At 34.8% G+C, this 19,038-nt stretch overlaps 3 protein-coding genes across 4 annotated transcripts; all 3 read left to right on the top strand.

Moving 5' to 3' along the window:
- Nucleotides 1-828: 828 nt before the first annotated feature.
- LOC122330229 (macrophage mannose receptor 1-like) lies at nt 829-6,324 on the top strand (the record flags this gene model as incomplete). The annotated part of the gene is made up of 9 exons (XM_043227081.1): nt 829-1,086; nt 1,215-1,342; nt 1,455-1,561; nt 1,663-1,827; nt 4,181-4,347; nt 4,618-4,851; nt 5,516-5,643; nt 5,756-5,862; nt 5,945-6,324. Coding segments are annotated over 9 exons (1,436 nt in total), but the record flags the coding sequence as incomplete, so codon positions are not given.
- A 1,071-nt stretch (nt 6,325-7,395) lies between these two features.
- LOC122330145 (C-type lectin domain family 12 member A-like) lies at nt 7,396-8,832 on the top strand. The gene is made up of 3 exons (XM_043226994.1): nt 7,396-7,582; nt 8,226-8,489; nt 8,618-8,832. The coding sequence occupies exons 1-3, from the start codon at nt 7,423-7,425 to the stop codon at nt 8,830-8,832; spliced, it is 639 nt and encodes a 212-aa protein (XP_043082929.1). The 5' UTR covers nt 7,396-7,422.
- Nucleotides 8,833-14,529: 5,697 nt separating this feature from the next.
- LOC122330143 (C-type lectin domain family 4 member M-like) lies at nt 14,530-18,502 on the top strand. Of its 2 annotated transcripts, XM_043226992.1 has the most exons (5): nt 14,533-14,804; nt 16,271-16,480; nt 17,676-17,800; nt 17,896-18,002; nt 18,104-18,502. In XM_043226992.1, exons 1-5 carry the CDS (start codon nt 14,651-14,653, stop codon nt 18,273-18,275), a joined length of 768 nt encoding a protein of 255 aa, XP_043082927.1. In that variant the 5' UTR covers nt 14,533-14,650; the 3' UTR covers nt 18,276-18,502. The 2 variants fall into 2 exon arrangements, with proteins under 2 accessions (XP_043082928.1, XP_043082927.1); XM_043226993.1 differs by lacking the exon at nt 16,271-16,480 and having other exon boundaries at nt 14,530-14,804.
- Nucleotides 18,503-19,038: the final 536 nt, after the last annotated feature.

Here is a 19,038-nt window from a genome sequence, read left to right as displayed (position 1 = left end):
GTCGTGTTCAGGAAGTGATTGTGTCACGCGAGTTTGGTGCTGTGCTGTACTTCTGATGCTATTAAAGCTATCCAACGTAAAATTACAGTTAATACATACTCACGTGCGTATATCACAGACTAAAGTCATCTTCCTCATGAATGAAAACACAAAAAAGGTCATAAATCTCTAAAGCTCATAAATCTTTATAATTTAACTGTATATTAACAACATTAAACTAAATGTACTGGACAATTGTTTGTGATATTAAAAAATACACTTTTATATTACTGGAAACTAGTTGTAATAACCATAAGAACTCTTTTCAATACTGTAATTGATTAATCTGGCACATAATGTGTGTGTATATATATATATATATATATATATATATATATATATATATATATATATATATATATATATATATATATATTATGTTAATGTATTTAACACTCATGAATGTGTTTTACTTTATTTTTAAAAATTTTTAAGTTCACTTGATTAAGCCAGGTGACTTTTCTCTCATGTACTAACGGCTGCTACATTTAATCTTATTGTCAACACAACATGCTTTCATACTTTGTTCTCCTTTGGCCTCATCTACTGAAATAAGAGTCTCAAAAAGCATGGAACCGCAAAGTAGATACACACAAGACAGCTTCCACCTTTAACATGATGACTGAGCGAACTAAAACATCTCAGCCTGTTTATGGCAATATAAGCACTGATGGAACATGGGACAAAGAGAGACAGCAAGAGAAAACAAACTCAATACACAAATACAAACACACTTTCCATATTGTATGTAGAAATTAAGAAACATTTCTTCATATTTGTCATTTTCAGGAAGTGATCCAGTGAAGATCAGAAACTACAGATCAGCCGTAGTGTGTTTGGTTCTTCTGTGTGTTCTTCTGCTGACTGCAGTGCTGTGTGTCCAAATCTTTACAATCATCAAGCTTTTTCAGACCAAGAGAACAAACATCATGAAAGAAACAGACCAGCTACTAACCAACATCACCAACTTCACAGAAGAAAAAGATGAACTAACAAAAAACAATGCAAATCTGTCAAACAAGCTAAAAGATCAACTTTCAACTCTTGGTAAAGACAATAAATTCATTCTATGTGCTTTGGTAACTAATACAGTATAATCATTAGTGAACTCTCTCCTAGAAGATACAGGTGGGTAAGAGTGAATGGGAATAAATACTTGATCTTGTTGTTTACAGATGAATGGATTTACTATAAATTCAGTTTTTACTACATGTCCAATGAGAAAAAGAACTGGACTGAGAGCAGAAGATACTGTACAGAGAAAGGAGCAGATCTGATCATCATAAACAACAGAGAGGAACATGTGAGTGAAAGATATGTGTGTTTGTGGTGTTTAGCTGCTGTGAGAGATGGTCAGATGAAATGTATATTTTGCCAGTTAATGATATAAACATGTAACTGGTTTATTTGTTTAGGATTTTGTTATGAAAATTACTAATAAAACAGCATTCTGGATTGGTCTGACTGACATTGAGGAGGAGGACACTTGGAAATGGGTTGATGGCAGCAGAGTGACCTCTGGGTGAGAAATCACTGATTATTATGTAATAAATGATTCTTACAGTCAGTATCATATCACACAGAAAGCAGCACTGAACATCTAATGTTGATCTGTACTTTCAGATTCTGGGCGTCCGGTCAAGACGTAGAAGAGCCAAAAGGAGGAAAAGATGAGAACTGTGCTGTGACTTATTTAACATATAACCCTGAATTAACAGGGTGGAATGATGTTAAATGTGAAACAGCTTATCAGTGGATCTGTGAGAAGAGTATTTTACCTTTCATACAGCCCTAGGTTTTTTTTTATTTGGTGACCCAAATTTAACAGTGCAAACATTCACAACAAATGAATTGGAGGTGAATTAGGGGTGTCTATCACCTCTGACAGTATCGATTGTCTTCTATATTTAATATTAATTTTTTATACTATAAGATTACATGCAGGTGTATTGTCAGGATAATGCTGCAGGAGCAGGACAGAATACTTTTGTTTGAAGAGAAATGTTTATTGCCATCTTTCATCGACATCTTATAGACTGTATTGAAAATGTCTGCTGTAATATTGTAGTAATGGTAGGCCAAGTTTACACGTGCGTTTTTGCTAAGGTTTGCTAAGGCCATTTACGCTGTGGTAAATTTAAGCTCTGGTACTGTGTTTCAGTGTAAAAGAAGATTTTTGAAAATGATGACATGGCTGCCCACGTTGTCTCTGCCTATCTCTCTCTTTGACTCTTACTTTATAAACAATAACATCATGTTCATATACACATGTAGATTCCCTCTGTTTGAACACTTTAAGCACATAATCTGCCATCTAAATATAGGGCATCTACGTATATATATCTACAGTTGTTCCTGCATGAATGATCATGTGACATGCGTTTTCAGTTGTGTTGTTCAGACAAGGATAGTTTTCCTTTTAAAACATAATTTAAAACATTAACACACTAGTGTAAACCAGGCCTTAGTCTCACTGCCAGGAGGAATGTTTTGTAAACGGGATGGAATTTTAAGACAATAAACAGATAAGATTTTAAAACAGTTTCAACTAATTATCAATTTGGTGGAAAGATAAGTTGATTGTACATCACGTCCTAAATGTGCATCTGCAGCGTGTTTCTAGGAACTGTTTTATTTCTCAGAATTACATTTTTTTAAAAAGGCATTAGAAAAGAGAAAATGACTCTATAACAGGATAGGACAAGATCACTTTAAGGTAGACCTGAATTTTAATACACTGTATTTAGTGCCATAATACTGTAATTTACTCGAGAAGAAAAAAGTGAGACACTTTCAGTGGAAGTGAACTGAGCGAATGAAGTCAAAATACTCACTGTATCAGTTGTAGATCAGTTGCCAATTTGTAACTGTTAAAATGATCACTGTATCAATATTATAGTCAGGAGACAAACAATATGCCTTTTGAAAAGATGTTACCATGGTGAGGAAAAAACCCAGAAAACAAACAAAAACATAATAATCAATTCAAACAGCTTTTTTTTTTTTGTATTTGTCTATTTACAAAAAATTAAGTGATAATATAACAACAACAACAACAATAATAATATTAATAATAATAATAATTATAATTATAATAATAATACCACCAAGAATCACTGTGCATTCAGTTTTTTCCAGTATTCAAAGTATTTGTCTATATATATATATATATATATATATATATATATATATATATATATATATATATATATATATATATATATATATATATATATTTTTTTTTTTTTACATATATTTATACCTATATATATATATATATATATATATAGCTTTGACATAATTAAATGCAGATTAAAAAAGGAAGGGCCCTGCAGTCCATTCAGAACCTCAGAGGCCTTCAGTTGCTCTGTTTCTAAACTACATTGTGTCTCAAGTCAAGAGTTCTTATGGTTATTATTATATTAAGGCAGAAGCCTTTTCCACAATGAAATCAATACAGATTCATACGCACATCTGCAGTTTGTTGTCTCTGACAAGAGCATTCACCAGCATGGCATTTTAGCGATGACTCATCTGAATGCCTCTGATTGGTCAACGAAATTATAAGCTCAACAGAATCGTGTGTGATTGGTTAGAATATGCATTGCTATAAAAACACGTCTGTACTTGGCTCAGCCCAACCAAGGGATGCAGAATTTAGTTTAGCAGCTGATATGACAAGCTGAATGATTGAATCACACGGGTGTGATTATATTACAGTAAACATAGAACATATTGATCAGCAATTTTTTTTTTTGGACAGATGAGCAAAAAACGTAGTATTACATCACTTGCTCACCAATGGATCATCTGCAGTGAATGCAGTAATTTGTTTTGAAGATGAAACAAAGGCATCTTGGATGGCCTGAGGGAATCTATTTTTCTGCACAACACAGGCCCACTACAGCAGCTGAAGTATCGTGATACCAAGTAGTATCACAATACCACGCACTTTAGTGTTCATTCATAATTCAAACCTACAAAATGAAACTGATTCATTCACTTGTACGGACCTGAAGTCACATGATTTCATTTCAATGCATTGACCACAGGTTTGCTTCTCGTTAGCTTTAAAAGTGGCAAGTGCCGGTTGCTTAAAAACACCTACAAAGGAACAAGGAACAAAATTGTTTGATGTCAGAGCAGAAATGTCTGATGATATTTATTACAATGTGATCGGAACTGAGTCTGAGGGAATGAAGACGGACAGAGCAGAGATGACAGCGGTTATCTATGAGAATGTGGACCGTGAGAAGGTTTATGACTTCATGACAGAGACGAACACGCAGTGGCCGCTTCAGCGTACAGGTAATCACATTCACTTCTTTGATGGAAACATGTTTATGTTATGATGGTCACAAAGCTGATATCTGAAGCACAGTGTCAGTCCATTATTTGCCTTCTATTAACGAAGCAAACCTCATACTGTGCTTCTCACACATTAAAATGAGTCAAAAGCAGATGACTACAGAACACACATACACGAAGACAGCTTCTTTTATTTACACGACTAAGGGTGAAATTGACATATGTTAAGAGAAACACGAACGCAAAACGCACTTTCACTATTTTCTGCAGATATTAAGAAACAGCATTTCCTGCCATCTTCAGGACGTGATCCTGTGAAGATCACAAGTTGTTTGGTTGTGCTGTGTGTTCTTCTGCTGACTGCGGTCATAGCGCTGTGTGTCTACGTCCATGCAAACAACACAAACTGCACACAAGAGAGAGATAAGCTACTGACCAACATTACCAACCTCACAGAGGAGAGAGATCTAAAAAGATACCAGCTAATAAATCAACTTTCAAAGGGTGAGTACTTCTTGTGTGCACCATATATTAGTAAACTATCTGCTAGAAGTAAAAGTGGTTTAAATGTAGAGATCTTCACGGTTCAACCGGTTTCAGAGGCCTTTTTGTCAGATTGTTTACTGTATCGTGCACCCAGCTATTGCAAATAAACAGATAGTTTGACATCTTGAACAAAGAGCTTGCAAAAATACAGCATAATTGCTTTTCTTTGCAATTATACATCATTATAGACAAGCATTATTTTTTATGTTATTAAACCAATAGGATATAACAAAGCATATAAAACAGAAATGAGAAGAAAAGAAAAAAAGATGCTGTCTATGTTAACAGTATAGCTAGGTTTGGAAACTCAGTATCATAAGTGACATGCAGACTAAATGAGGAACAGAGCAGTATACTGGAGCTGCACTGTGTTCATCTGATACTGTGTTATTATAATCAGCTTGTGGCAATAATGTCCTTAGCAGAATTAGCATCTGAGAAGTGTTTGTTCATGTTACCAAAAGCAACTAGTGTTAAATAAAGCAACTCATTTTAAAATATGGCATGGTTTGGATGAGATGACTCAATTGTAATCAGTAATTTTTGATTGGGTACAGATCTTGTGACTCGAGAAGACCTTAGTTGAGAGGTCTAATACAGTAGTTAAATTTATTGTTTACAGATGAAAGGATTTACTATAAATTCAGTTTTTACTACATGTCCATTGAGACAAAGAACTGGAAGGAAAGTAGACATGACTGTCTGAAGAGAGGAGCAGATCTGATCATCATAAACAACAGAGAGGAACAAGTGAGTGAGACATATATTGTTTGTTTGTGAGTTTAGCTGCTAAGTGATGGCCAGATGAAATGTTCATATCCTTGATTCATCATGTAAACATTTCATTGTTTAATTTTCTTAGGATTTTGTTATGAGAATTACTAATAAAAGAGAATTCTGGATCGGTCTGACTGACATTGATGAAGAGGGCGCATGGAAATGGGTTGATGGCAGCACACTGACTTCTGGGTGAGAAAACACTAAACTTATATGAACCGAACAGTCATACAGAAAGCAGCACTGAACATCTAATGCTGATCTGTTGATGCAGGTTCTGGGCGTCTGGAGAGCCAAATAGAGGAAGAGCAGAGAACTGTGTTGTGACGTATTTAACAAAGTGGCCTAGATTAATAGGCTGGCTTGATGTTGAATGCAATGATGCTTTTCAACTCATCTGTGAGAAGAATATTTGAGTTTAACAGTACAAAACATTCTGAATGAATGGGTATCATCTAGCATCGCTGCTGCTGAAGCGTCGCCTATAAAGCAGTGTATATATTATAATTTTTGGAATTTGTTTTAAAAACTTCATTTTAAGTTAATTATGTAATTATGCTTTATAAGAAGAGCATTTAAGCTCTTATTTTCTTTATTACCAAAATTCTGTTTTCATTGTCATTTTGGTTCATATTTTCGTAATTTTGTTGTGCGTTTCATTTTAATACTTCAACATAAACAAAATGAAAACAAGATGTGTTGTACTTTCTTTTTATTTATTTACTTTTTTTATTAATATTGTTAACTGATACAAAATGATACACCCTAACCACTTTAAGGTCTGCGGGATCTATAGAAGACTTTAGGCAGGTGTGTCAGCGCTAAAGTCTCTAGGATGGTGAGGCTGCAGGAACAGGACTGAACACTCCTGATCACAAAGAAGAGAAGAGAAAGAAGAAGAAATCATCTTTGCTTATAAATATACTTACTATACTATAAGCCTGCTTACTAGCCTGTATCAGTAACCGATTTTTACCCACTGTATAAATATTCTAAACAGGTATGATGCCAATATACCAAAAGGGATGTTGGTTAAGACTAATTATCTAAAATAAGTTTTAAGCTACAGGCTTAAAAAAACACAATGTCTGTTAAAATCAGGAAGTTGGTCATGAGCTGACGTCACGGTGCTTCAGAACAACTGCACTGTGTGACAAGATGCTGTCTAAAGGCCATTTTACATTGAATATTGTCTTTAAGAGTAAATCATTAAATAATTCATTTAAAATAATTCATTTGGTTTTACACTAGAAATTTCATTGCTTTGCGGGGATGAAAGAGAACACTACGTAGTACATAGTGCACATATTGTAGTTTCAGGCACAACCAGAAACAGTGCGTTTAAAGCTGTTGAGTTTTCTTCTAAACATTTAGCAGATGAGAACAGCTCTGTCCTGCAGAGGAATGCTTATGAACATCCTTCAAATTCTCCAGTGTTTCTATATACAAGTTTGATTTTACAAGATATTAAATTTGCACACTCAATGACCCACAATGTAGGCTGATGGTAAAGTGAGAACATTTGTTTTCATAATAATCATAGTTTAATTCATATATTGCTAAAAGTCTAGTCATGTTTGTATGCTTATAGATTTACTTTATAGATGGTTCTAAACTTCAGTGTCTCATGTCATGTTTTTGTTTTCACACATTGACCACAACTTCTCTTAGTACTTAAAGAAGACCCGCTGACTACTTAAACACATCTATACAGGAACTCAATGTTTAAGGTTAGATTGCTAAAGAGCAAAAATGTCTGATGATATTGATGAAGATGCCATTGGGCCAAAGACTGAGGAAATAAAGAGAGAGAAAATAGAGATGACAGTGGATATCTATGAGAGTGGAGACTGTGTGAAAGATCCTGCCACCAAGACAGAAACAGAAATATCCCAACCACTGCAGAGTACAGGTGATAAATTCATTTCTTTGATATAAAATCATGTCTGTCATGTTCAGAAATTGATTGTGTCAAGTGTGTTTGGTGCTGTGGTGTTGATGCTATTAACCTTACAGACTGACCTGAGATCAGTTATGTTCTACTGGTCTCAGCAACTTCAGAAATAGCATCTGAAAGAGCAGCCATTATAATAAAAAATGTAAAAAAAAGAACACAGATGTTTAATAGTACTAATATATTCATTGGTTTATTGGATTAAGTCAGGTAACTTTTCTCCCATGTACTAATTTGAAACTGCCAGCTATAATAAATCATATCGACAACACAACATTTAAATATTATTTTGCATGTTAACTGGCACAAACCAAGTTGATATTATCTGCTTTTATGCTTTGCTCCACTTTGGCCTTTTTTAAAATAGAGTCTCAAAAAGCAGAGAATCACAGAGTAGAAACACACAGAGACAGCTTCCACCTTTAACATGATGACTGAGCGAACTAAAACATCTCAGCCTGTTTATGGCAATATAACCACTGATGGAACATGGGACAAAGAGAGACAGCAAGAGAAAACAAACTCAATACACAAATACAAACACACTTTCCGTATTGTATGTAAAAATTAAGAAACATTTCTTCATATTTGTCATTTTCAGGAAGTGATCCAGTGAAGATCAGAGACTACAGATCAGCCGTAGTGTGTTTGGTTCTTCTGTGTGTTCTTCTGCTGACTGCAGTCATAGTGCTGTGTTTACAAGTCTTTACAAACATCAGGCTTTTTCAGACCAAGGCAACAAACATCATGAAAGAAACAGACCAGCTACTAACCAACATCACCAACTTCACAGATGAAAAAGATGAACTAACAAAAAACAATGCAAATCTGTCAAACAAGCTAAAAGATCAACTTTCAACTTTTGGTAAAGACAATAAATTCATTCTATGTGCTTTGGTAACTAATACAGTATAATCATTAGTGAACTCTCTCCTAGAAGATACAGGTGGGTAAGAGTGAATGGGAATAAATACTTGATCTTGTTGTTTACAGATGAATGGATTTACTATAAATTCAGTTTTTACTACATGTCCAATGAGATAAAGAACTGGACTGAGAGCAGAAGATACTGTACAGAGAAAGGAGCAGATCTGATCATCATAAACAACAGAGAGGAACATGTGAGTGAAAGATATGTGTGTTTGTGGTGTTTAGCTGCTGTGAGAGATGGTCAGATGAAATGTATATTTTGCCAATTAATGATATAAACATGTAACTGGTTTATCTGTTTAGGATTATGTTATGAAAATTACTAATAAAACATCATTCTGGATTGGTCTGACTGACATTGAGGAGGAGGACACTTGGAAATGGGTTGATGGCAGCAGAGTGACCTCTGGGTGAGAAATCACTGATTATTATGTAATAAATGATTTTACAGTCAGTATCATATCACACAGAAAGCAGCACTGAACATCTAATGCTGATCTGTACTTTCAGCTTCTGGGCGTCCGGTCAAGGCATAGAAGAGCCAAAAGGAGGAAAAGATGAGAACTGTGCTGTGACTTATTTAACATATAACCCTGAATTAACAGGGTGGCATGATGTTAAATGTGAAACTGCTTATCAGTGGATCTGTGAGAAGAGTATTTTACCTTTCATACAGCCCTAGGATTTTTTTTTTCGTGACCCAAATTTAACAGTGCAAAACATTCACAACAAATGAATGGAGGAGGTTACATTACATTAGTATATTATGTCCTATAATCTTCAGTGTGCAAATGTATATCCTGTTTTTCAGGGCTTGACATTAACACCCGCCAACCAGCCAAATGCAGTGGGATTTCAGTTGTGGCAGGGAACCCAGTCATTCCCACTAGGCAGGTTAAATTTTATATAGCTACAGTCATAGAACATTTCCGAGAAAAAAGTAGATTTTTTTGAAGGAGCAAGTGCAAGAAAGTTTGATTTCATAGTAGCCTATGAAAGCCTATCTTTTTTCCAGCATCTCATATTTAAATTTATATTAAAACACCACTAGCCAGTGGCCGGTGAGCAAAAAAGTTAATGTCAAGCCCTGTTGTTTATTGGCAGCTGCTTTCTAGGAACTGTTTTATTTATAAGAATTATAATTGGATTTTACCATAATTTAAAAAAAACACACACACAAATACTTTGGGCTGATATGTATTTGTGTGTGAGTGTGTGCATTTTTTATTATTATTTAACTTTTTATAGTTTTATTGCATTTTTATTTTATTTTTTTACCTGCTATATATAGCTTTGCAATTAAATGCAGATTAAAAAAGGAAGAGCCCTGCAGTCCATTCAGAACCTCAGAGGCCTTCAGTCGCTCTAAAATAAAATACGTGTTTCATGTCAAAAATGTTTTTATGGTTATTATTATTATATTATTATATATTATCTTGTCCATATGCATCTGTTATTGCAACACACTAAACTAAAGTGTTGAAACATTTTTGTTTTCCAAAGCCAAAGCTTACAACGCTGCAGTTTTCATACACACATCTTAACTACATCAAATGGTGAAGATAAATGCATTATATATATACTGAAATAATTAAACTTGAGGAAAATATGCTTAAAATGAGCATAAACATTTGGAGTATGCAGTACAATCATATGGTGACAAATATAGTAATAACATTAATAAACACTTTTAGAACATGTTAAGAATATTTGTTTACTACAGTTTTATTTCTATTTTATTCATCATATGTTTTCATATTTATTCTTTAATACTTTTTTGTGAAGTTATATTTTATCATAATATAGCATTGTTTCTAATTGCTTGCTATTTCAGAAATTTGGTAATCTTTTATGTCAAAAAAAAAAACCCTAAAACAAAAGCAGTACACATTTTACAGTTAAACAATTAGTATGTTTCACCTACAAAGAGCAGTTTGAAATACAACTAGTAAGTGAAAAGAATACTTCAGAAATGTTTTTTTGATGACTATAAAAGAAAATGACGAACAGAGAGTAGACACAGTATATTTTTGGAAAAAGAGAGTGACCTAAGTGTAACGTTCACATGTAGCCAATTTCCAAAATGAACAACACTCTTCTAAAAAAGCCAAAAAGTGTTCACAGTCTACTTGAAGAAACAAATTCCAATAATCACACGCTCAACTTCAGCAATATGAACCTTTCTGGGAAACGTGGGATGGAAATACAATATGAAGAGATGGATATAAGCAGCGGTAATTCCGATATAAAAAGAGAGTACACGGACACCAAGAGATACCGAACACCTCTCGACACAGGTACTGAGATTCATTTTATTTTAATTACAATTCACAGTTTAGGTCTTACAAAATCACTGTTTGGCGAGCGCATGAAAATGCTAATGTGCAAACTGTCTTGTGAACCTGGGACCGCACCGAAGTGCTCAACCTAAGACTTCCTATGCGCACCTGGGAGGTGGTCTGAGTTTGGTTGGCTTGATTTACATGAAACTCACTTAGTACCGTAGACTAGTAATGTGTGCCCTTAAGTGCTGCTATGAATTATTCAGGGGTAAATTTAGTGATGATAAGATGAACACAAACACATGTGGCTTGAGACTGCTGAAGGCAATGGGAACAATCATATATGAATTTGGACCACAACAAATGTGCCCAGTGTGAATGCTCCCTAACAGACATATTTAATCATAAGAGAGTTTAAGAAACATCAATCTTCATATATGTCATCATCTTTTCAGTGCGGATCAGAAACTACAGATCGGCTGTAGTGTGTTTGGTTGTGCTGTGTGTTCTTCTGCTGACTGCAGTCGTAGTGCTGTGTGTCTACATCCACACAATGAGAACAAACCACCTACCAGTTGTTGGCAAAGGTGAGTTTCTTCATTTTATGTAGTTTGGTGGTTGTCTCAGTAACCTTTAAAGCACACTATATATTCTTTGAGTACACTATCTGATAGAAGTCACAGGTCAGTGTGGAGCTCTTCATGTGTCCACTTGCTGTAGATATGAAAACCAGAATAGTTTAATCAGTCTCCAAGGCCATCACAGATATAGATTAATTAGTTTACAAAAAACAGGTTTGGGGAAACGTACCATCACTTACAGTTTAAAGTTAAAATACCTCAATGATGGATTTGTTTCTAACAAACGTGCAGTTTTTTTTTTTTTTTGTGAACTATTCCTTGAACAGATCAGTACACCGACAACCCTAAATGGATAACATACAGGAGCAGTTCCTACTATATTTCCACCGAGTGGAAGAACTGGACTGAGAGCAGACAAGACTGTTTGCAAAGAGAGGAGCAGATCTGATTATCATAAACAACAAAGAAGAACAAGTGAGTGAAAGACTGTGTTTGAATCGGTGCTGAATACTGATGATGCTCTGAAATGTATGATATTTCGTTCTAGGAATTTGTTATAAAGGTTACTAGCGCAAACATTGTGTGGATTGGTCTGAATGAGATCTTTAAAGAGGGGCTCTGGAAGTGGGTAGATGGCAGCAATCTGACCACTCGGTGAGCAATTTGTTCTCAGTCGCACTACTGTCTATGAAAAAAACCCCAAATTATATAAACCATGACTGTTCTATGCTTTAACATTCACTGTAAACCTATCTAGTCACTTGAAATGACAAATACGAGCTGTTGTTAATGATGTGTTGTTGTAGGTTCTGGAATTTCGGGGAGCCCAATAATGTTATTGGAGATGAAGACTGTGCTGTATCTCAATTCCGGTGGGCTGATTATCCATGTGATTTTACCTTTGTATGGATTTGTGAGAGAAATTTAGAGGTATAACAAAGCTGTTACATCAAATCTGTATATCTAAAGCAAAATAATAATCAAATAGATTTGCCGTATGTGCAATACGATAAATACATAAATCAAAATTTGCACTCAGTGTGGCACCATGACATATGTTATATTCAAGCTCATCTAAATCAAATAGCTTGACATGCATGTAAAAAAAAAAAAAAACACTTTCATTTTATTTTAATATGCATTTATTTGTACGCATTTATATGATGCATTCATTTTTATGACTCCCAAGTGTTTTTAATGCTGCAAAAGCAGCCCCTAGTGTCTTGGTTTTCATTAAGAACAATTAATTAATTTGTCAACATGAAACTGCTTGGGACTCGTTTTAAAAACGACTCGTTTCATTCATTCAGGGTTGACTCTTTCTTTTGAGAGACAACAACTTTATACACAGCGCACTCGGATTTAAAACTTTTCAAAATGTTTTTGTTAATTTGAAACTGTGTTACACACTGCATGAAAGGTCATTTTCAAAAATCCATAAAAGGGACATTTTACTATTTGAATAACATTTTTTTCAAATCTGAAGATCTTTTCCACTTTCCACTTTGAATAATAACCCTTTGTGTTATGGATTCTATAGATGTTAAAAATTATTTAAGGAAATCATCAATGCCAATAAGAATTCTATTTTCAAATGTTCATTAACAAACATCTTTGTTGGTTCATTCAAGAATAAAACAATGGATTTTATTCACAAGCGAGTCATTAGCTTTACTTGAATTGGCCCATACACCGTCATTCACTATTCCCTACTTTACTCCACTAATATAGACCACTGGAAATAATAAATCAAAGTGATTGAATGGATTTGGAAAGTGAGTGCTGCGGAAGAGCAGCTGATTTCATCTTCTGGCATAATGCGGAAATTCATTTAGAGTGTCTCTCATAAATTTTTTTATATGGGTTATACATTTGCAGTTGAGGTGCATTATGGTCCTGAATGACTGCACTCGACAATGATCACAACTACATACTACAAATGACCTACCGAGGCATACACTTATATATAGGTGCACTTTTTAGTGAGACAAGAAATGAGTACCAGTAACCCGTATCACTACGCTTTCAAAAAAAAGAACACTTGAGGCAGTAAATCTATCAGTAAACCTTTTATTCCTTATCACACAAATGTACAATTTTGAATAAAAATGCATAATGTTTGCGCAATTACTTGGAGAATATCATGTTATGACTTCGATACAATAAAAATATGCTGGCAGAATTGAAAACTTTTGTATGTTAGCATCACACATATCCAGCTTCATGTGATACGCCGTGGCACTTACGCTCTGAACAACTTTAGTTTGAATCCTGTCTGACTACGGTTTGACAAAACAGTTCAAATCTGTCTTATTATATCATTTTTGCAGTTGTTAAAACTGTTGGGTAGGTTTAGGGGGTGGATTCGGTGTAGAGCATATTTTCAACATGATAAAGCATTAAGACTAAAATACAGGTTCCTCAGTATTAACTCGATTATTGAACTGTTGTGTCTGCATCTGATATTGTCCTTGAACAATAGCACACAGAATGACTAAGATCTTTCAATCATAGTGTAATTTATATCATCTACAATTACTAGTCCGGCAGTTCTGTACTGTGTCTGTCACATGGCAATAATGATGAAAGACACATCGTATCAGATATGTGTCGAGGAAGTGACTTCAGGAAGTTGCAAAATAGCTACAGTGTGTTTGCACCTTATGTGTTCTTCTGAACATTTAGCAAACGTGAATGACTTGGTCTTGTAAGACTGTAAGGTTGTGGTGACATGTAGAGTGATTTTTTCATTCTATACACACAATGTAATATTATAAGATAATTTGTGAATATTGGAATATTCTAAGATATTTGCAATATGCGATATTGACAGGTAGAGGTTGAATTGGCATACTGCGAATACTGCAGTCCAAAATAATGGAGATAATTCCTCCCCTCCTCCTCAAACTCAACCCTCACATCGCATGGCGCTGCACCAGCATGCGAGTTTACCGGCGTGAGCGGGAAAATCTTTCAATCACATGAGATCCAGCAACCCGATCAATTTCCCAATGAACAAAATCAATCATGTCATGCATTTTACTCGTTTGAGAAGCTGTTTCATTTGTACATATGTTCCACTAGAGCAGGAAAGTCTATCGCAACTTCCAGTTTGTACTGAGTTTAAGGATCTGATGTCACACGTTGACCACAGGCTCGTTTTCCTCTAGCTGCAAAAAGACAGGCGCGGACTATTCGAACACATCTACAATTGATAATTAAAGAGCAAAAAAATGTCCGATGCCATTTACGACGATGTGACCAGGGTTGAGGCAATGAAGAGAGAGAGAGTGGAGATGACGGTGGATATCTATGAGAGTGCAGATTCTGTGAGAGATCACGACTTCACCACAAAGACCAACACACTCCAACCACTTCAGGGCACAGGTAATCACATGCATTTATGTTATAAAATGTCACAGTTTGCGCGTCCTCAGTCATTTAACATCATGTCTGTCTTAAATTGGAGGAGCATTACTCATTTTTAATTAAAAGGCCTGACTGTATATACAGCACTCTGTGATCACGGCAGCGCATTATTTGTAACTTCGTAACCTGTTTGGCTGCTCTCAACGACTCTTACAACAGAATCTCAAAGAAGCATAGAGGCCAATATAAGCAAAATGCAATATAAAAATGCAGATGTCATGCATTGTATTTCATTAGTTACATTTTCTGATAAATTTTAAATTTACATTGAAGATTTCTACCTGGTCTCATGGCATAAATGTACCTTGGTTCACTTTTTACAGAGACACCAATTAAATATCACTGCATTGTCTAACAGAAATGGACACTGTGATGCAGTAAAAAAATTAAATTTACACCGCACAATAACTTGAGGAATATCATGTTGTGGCTTCAAAACGATATTAATATGCTGAAAGATTTAAAAACTGATGGTTTTTAAAAGGTTGGCATCTCACATATCCAGAGTTTCCACAGACAGTTGGTTTGTTCAGCAGCTCACAGAGTTCAGAGAAGTACTTGAGGCAGTTTTCAACTAAACAGTTCAAATCTGTTTAGAAGGAAGTTGAATGTGTGTTGAAAGTGTTTTTATATGTTCTGCATTTGTTAACATTATCTGGTAGGTTATGGTTATGGACTTGGTGCAGGGTATGTTTCCAACATGATAGAGCATTAACTTTTAGCAAGTCTCCAGGATATTTCAATTCTGAACTGCCGCAATACATACCTACATCAACGTAATAAAAACGTGTCAGGGTTCTCATATTAAACCTCAGTTTTAGCGTCACTTTGAACTTGTCATTACTGAACGCAATTTCAAAGTGGTGCTAAAACAGAGGTTTAACCCTAGCACATATATTTTGCAATGGAAAAATATATAGGTATATATATTTACAGGTACATATATATATATATATATATTTTTTTTATGAGACCAGGTTGGAAAATTTACATGAAAAAAAAACAATACCAATATTGATTTGTGTATACAATGTATGAAACACCATTTACTAATGGCTCATATTGACCATTTTTGTACAATGTTGTCATATAAACAGTTCTTAAGTAAAGTGGCTTCTCTCTCATGTGCTAATTTGAACCTAGCTGCCACATCTCACCACGCTACCACAACGGTATCATTTTAATTATGCAAATTAATTGATGTTTACTTACATGATATAACATGCTCTTGTACTTTCCCACCAAAAAGCAGACATTAGAGAAGCACACGCAGACAGCATTTACTGTACATGACTGAGATTACGCAAACTAAAATGCCTGTTTATGCCAATATAATTCCTGACGCAACACACCAGGAGAAACACCTCAACTTCTTCACTGTATTGGGGTTGAGAAACATCTATCTTCATATTTGTCATCTTCAGGACGTGATTCAGTGGGGATCAGAATCTACAAAGCAGCTGTAATATGTTTGGTTCTGCTTTGTGTTCTTCTGCTGACTGCAGTCGTATTGCTGTTCGTCCACATAGACACAAACAACACAAAATACACAGAAAAGACAAACCAGCTATTAACCACCATTACCAACCTCACAGAAGAAAACAATGTGCTAATATATAAACTTTCAATTTTTGGTAAGTAACTGTGTGCATTACACATTACATATCATGAAAATCTGACTTTTTCAGGTTTTAAATGCTATAACCTGACAAACAACCAATGAAACATGAAAAAGATTAACCCAGTGACTTTTTTCTGCATGTGTTTGAAAAAAAAAAAACGAGCGTAAACTTGTGTGTAGCTCACATGTTGTGACAGCTGCTTTATATCCTTGTGCTCAGAAAGCTGTACATCAGAAGTTTCAACTAACATGGTTTAAAATTATTTTAGCGCAATAAACGTGATAATCAGAACATGATGACAGAACCTACAAGCTGTAATGGCACAGCTCTATTCTGGAAAAAGGGGAGGGGAGCAGAAGCTCATTAGCATTTAAAGAAACAGGCATGGAAAACAGACATAATGATATAATAAATAGTCTGTATAGGGTATTTTAAGTTGAAACTTCACACACACATTCTGGTGACACCAAAGACTTAAGTGCCTTGTCCATGAGTCGAAACTGACCCCAGATCTTGGTTAATTCAAAATAAATGCGCTTTTTTTTTTTTTTTACGAAATTGGCAATATTGTCTATGTTTACAATATAACTAGGTTTTGAATAATAGCGATACAAGTGAAGATGAAATGAGGAACAGAGAGTGAGAGGAGTATATTGGACCTGCACTGTGTTCATCTGATAAGTGTTATTATAGTCAGATGTCTGCACCAGATAAGTGCTTGTTTATGTTACCAAAAGCAGTTTTAAATAAAGCTACTACTTTTAAAATATAACAGAATTTTCATAACTCATTTCAGGCATTAAAAAAATATATAATAAATAATTCTATGACAACATTATGCCCTCCTTACTGTTCTCTATCTGTCAGTACTTCACTGTTTAAATAACCAAACATTCCTGAAAAGTGTTATGTACAGCTTATCGTACTAGGTAATTCAAAAATTCATTACTGGGCTGCAGGGCTGCCGGATGCACAGACGACGCTGCCTTTTTTACATTTGAGAAAATAAATAAATAAATAAATAAATAAATAGTCATCAGGTCAAACTCTGGTCTGCTTTTACTGGTTCTGGCTCACGTCTAGAGTTTCTTGTCAGGTTCAGCTAAAACAAATTATCTGGGTTGGATACAGATCTTTGGACCCGAGAAGATTTATAGTTGTGTGTAAATGGGAATAAAGTGCTAATAGTCAAATTTGTTGTTTACAGATGAACGGATTTACTGTAACAGTTTTTACTACATGTCCAATGAGACAAAGAACTGGAATGATAGCAGACGAGACTGTAAAAAGAGAGGAGCAGATCTGATCATCATAAACAACAAAGAGGAAAATGTGAGTGAAAGATATGTGTGTTTGTGGTGTTTAGCTGCTATTAGCTGATATTGTTGGTTTATGATATAAACAGCTGATTTGCTTCATTTGCTTAGGATTTTGTTATGAAAATTACTAATAAAACAGCATTCTGGATTGGTCTGACTGACATTGAGGAGGAGGACACTTGGAAATGGGTTGATGGCAGCGAACTGACCTCTGGGTGAGAAATCACTGATTATTATGTAATAAATGATTCTTACAGTCAGTATCATATCACACAGAAAGCAGCACTGAACATCTAATGCTGATCTGTACTTTCAGATTCTGGGCGTCCGGTCAAGACGTAGAAGAGCCAAAAGGAGGAAAAGATGAGAACTGTGCTGTGACTTATTTAACACATAACCCTGAATTAACAGGGTGGCATGATGTTAAATGTGAAACTGCTTATCAGTGGATCTGTGAGAAGAGTATTTTACCTTTCATACAGCCCTAGGAACATCATATACATTTTTTTGGTGACCTAAATGGTGTCATCGTAGTGTAGATAAGTTAAAACAGTAACTTGGTAAAAAGCAATGTATGACTGTACATTTTCCAGTTAAGAAATTATTGCATAAAAAACGCTTCATAGTTTTCCAGTAATACACCTTAATGTCAGTAGATTTTGTCACTGTAGTGCTCTGTGCTTAGCTTTATTAAACCTGACAAAAGAGTAATCCAGATTGACTATGCGTTGTATAGTCAATATCCACAGTCTTGATGTATCTGCATCACTAAAGTATTGTCTTCTTGTGCTGCAGTAAAGCCTAAAAAGAGAATCTGTTTGGCCAGGGTACAACAAAGAGTTCTTAAAGCAGCTTTGAGTTAATAAAATATTTCAACTCAAATCGATAACCTGTGTGTAATTAGCCACTTCTGAGGTATTTTTGTAACAACACAAATATTAAAACCAAAAATATGCTTTTTTTTTTGGTTAGGGTTGGGGTTAGGGTTACACTACTTTTCAAAAGTACAATAAATACTACATCATACAGTTATCTGTTTGTTCAAGCAGTCATAGCTCTGTTTTATTGTAAATAATATGTATGTAAATAATAATACACATCAAGTACACATCAAGTAGTTGAATTGGAGAGAGATAGAAAGAAAAAAAAAACTAGAAAAGAATATGCCAATGTGTAAAAAAAAAAAAAAAATGACATATTGCGTCACTAAGACAGGATTTTACACGGATATTTACTGAATTGTTTAAACAT

This window comes from Puntigrus tetrazona, chromosome 24, assembly GCF_018831695.1.
Source record: "Puntigrus tetrazona isolate hp1 chromosome 24, ASM1883169v1, whole genome shotgun sequence".
Lineage (NCBI taxonomy): Eukaryota > Metazoa > Chordata > Actinopteri > Cypriniformes > Cyprinidae > Puntigrus > Puntigrus tetrazona.
Note: the sequence above shows the minus strand (reverse complement) of the source record. Positions and strands in the feature narration are given on the sequence as shown.

Coding starts and splice junctions, on each gene's coding strand:
- LOC122330145 (XM_043226994.1), top strand. CDS start 7,423: ATGTCTGATGATATTGATGAAGATGCCATTGGGCCAAAGACTGAGGAA. Junction 7,583..8,225: donor CCAACCACTGCAGAGTACAG/GTGATAAATTCA, acceptor TGTCATTTTCAG/GAAGTGATCCAGTGAAGATC. Junction 8,490..8,617: donor AGATCAACTTTCAACTTTTG/GTAAAGACAATA, acceptor TGTTGTTTACAG/ATGAATGGATTTACTATAAA.
- LOC122330143 (XM_043226992.1), top strand. CDS start 14,651: ATGTCCGATGCCATTTACGACGATGTGACCAGGGTTGAGGCAATGAAG. Junction 14,805..16,270: donor CCAACCACTTCAGGGCACAG/GTAATCACATGC, acceptor TGTCATCTTCAG/GACGTGATTCAGTGGGGATC. Junction 17,801..17,895: donor TAAACAACAAAGAGGAAAAT/GTGAGTGAAAGA, acceptor TCATTTGCTTAG/GATTTTGTTATGAAAATTAC.